The sequence below is a fragment of the Leuresthes tenuis genome, unplaced genomic scaffold (assembly GCF_036924035.1).
Source record: "Leuresthes tenuis unplaced genomic scaffold, fLeuTen1.0.hap1 SCAF_21, whole genome shotgun sequence".
In the NCBI taxonomy this organism is placed as follows: Eukaryota; Metazoa; Chordata; class Actinopteri; order Atheriniformes; family Atherinopsidae; genus Leuresthes; species Leuresthes tenuis.
In genome coordinates, this window is record NW_027325375.1 from 11394255 (window position 1) to 11396371 (window position 2117).

The 2117-nt window shown below is 41.7% G+C and overlaps 1 protein-coding gene across 1 annotated transcript; it reads left to right on the top strand.

The window, feature by feature from the left end:
• Positions 1-288: 288 nt before the first annotated feature.
• On the top strand, positions 289-1464 carry LOC140280267 (general transcription factor II-I repeat domain-containing protein 2B-like). Its single transcript, XM_072375573.1, has one exon. It carries the CDS (start codon positions 289-291, stop codon positions 1462-1464), a length of 1176 nt encoding a protein of 391 aa, XP_072231674.1.
• Positions 1465-2117: the final 653 nt, after the last annotated feature.

The window sequence follows — 2117 nt, forward strand, 5'->3', positions numbered from 1 at the left end:
TTCTCCGAAGGGGAGTTTCTTAAAGAGTGCATGGTGGAGACAGCAAGTATTTTATGTCCTGAGAGCAAGAACAAATTTGAAAAAGTGAGCTTATCACGCAGGACAGTGACTCGCCGTATTGAAGTAATTGACGAACACTTAACTAGCAAGCTAAACAAAAAAGCGGAGTCATTTACATCATATTCTTTGGCACTGGACGAAAGCAATGATATAAAGGACACCGCTCAGCTTTTATTTTTTATCAGAGGGATTGATGAGAATTTCAAGATAACGGAGGAGTTTTTGGATATGGAATCCCTGAAAGGAAAAACACGTGGAGAGGATTTATTTAACAGCGTGTCAGCGGTCATACTGAAGCACAAGTTACCTTGGAGTACGCTCGCCAACGTTACCACAGATGGATCACCAAATCTGACAGGAAAAAACGTTGGGATGCTTAAGAGAATCCAGGACAGGGTGAAAGAGGAAAACCCTGAGCAGGAGGTAATTTTCCTACACTGCATAATTCACCAAGAGGCACTGTGTAAATCCGTGTTGCAGCTTGATCACGTAGTGAAGCCCGTTGTGAAACTCGTGAACTTTATTCGAGCAAGGGGACTTCACCATCGTCAGTTTATTCATTTTCTTGAAGAAACTGATGCTGATCACACGGACTTACTTTACCATTCTAATGTCCGCTGGTTAAGTTTGGGGAAAGTATGCCAACGTGTGTGGGAGCTCAAACAGGATATTATTTCATTTTTGGAGCTACTTGACAATACTGACAATTTTCCTGAGCTGAATGACACAGATTGGCTTTGTGATTTAGCTTTTACTGTGGACATACTGACACACATGAACGAGCTGAATGTGAAGCTACAAGGAAAAAAACAGTTTGTTCACGAAATGCAAGCAAACGTCAGAGCCTTCAAAACCAAGCTGGTTTTATTTTCGAAGCAAATGTCAGACAAGTCATTTGCTCATTTCCCCACACTAGCTACGTTAAAAGAGGCCCCGCACCATGTGAAAAAATTTGGGAAATCACTGGATGACCTGCATGAGGAATTCTGCCGTCGGTTTCGTGATTTTGGAAAAATTGACAGGGCACTTCAGCTGGTGTCATGTCCCTTCTCACACGACCCGGAAACAGTGCCTCAGGAGTTTCAGTTGGAACTGATTGATCTCCAATGTGACATGGTGTTAAAGGACACGTTCAACGCCCTGAAACTGGATGAGTTTTATGCTTCATTAAGTGCAGCCAAATTTTCAAACATTAAGAAGATAGCACAGAGGATGCTGGTGTTGTTTGGCTCTACATATGTGTGTGAACAAACTTTTAGTGTGATGAACACCAATAAAGCACCCCACAGATCCCAGATGAGTGATGAACACCTCAGATCTGTTCTGAGAATTGCCACAACAGAATCACCACCAGACTTCGATGCACTAGCTAAAATGGGTGATCAACAACACTGTTCTCACTAAAAAAGTATGTTAATACTTCAATGCTTTTTTCTGTTTATGTTTGATGCAGTTTTTTTATATGTATTGTATCTTGTGCTGACCTGGCCCGTCTGTCAAATTTTAAAAGTCAATGTGGCCCCCAAGACAAAAAGTTTGCCCATCCCTGATATAGTCTATAACCGTCTCGCTGCTCGTCTTCTGAAGTGATGTCAGCATGGTGTAATAATATAATCGCATAATATTTTCAGTGCTTTTCTTCCATTGTCCGGCACATCTCTCATAATTAATGAGAGGCTTTTATCATCCAAAAGCTGAATGATCTTGACATAGGCGTCAGCGTTCTTCTTAATGACTGCCGCTCTCTCTTCTTGGCTGTTGGGTTCTCCCAGAACCGTATTCTTTAATCCTAGTAAATGCAAATGTCCCAGCACTTTAGTCTCCCACAGTTCATGCTTGGTTTCATCTCCGTATCCATATCTGTTAGCCTTTAGCACGCTGTTCGTTGCGACTTTCCTCCGGCGATAAAACATCTAAAACTTTTCTCCGAGTTGCTCCTGGGCACATAACCTGTTGAGCTTTGCAGTTTTTACTCACGCTAAACTCTGAGAATAAGAGGACGGAGGCAAAGATATTATTTAGTTTCTTCTAGCATATTTATTTAAGACTAGCACACA

Coding starts and splice junctions, on each gene's coding strand:
- LOC140280267 (XM_072375573.1), top strand. CDS start 289: ATGGAATCCCTGAAAGGAAAAACACGTGGAGAGGATTTATTTAACAGC.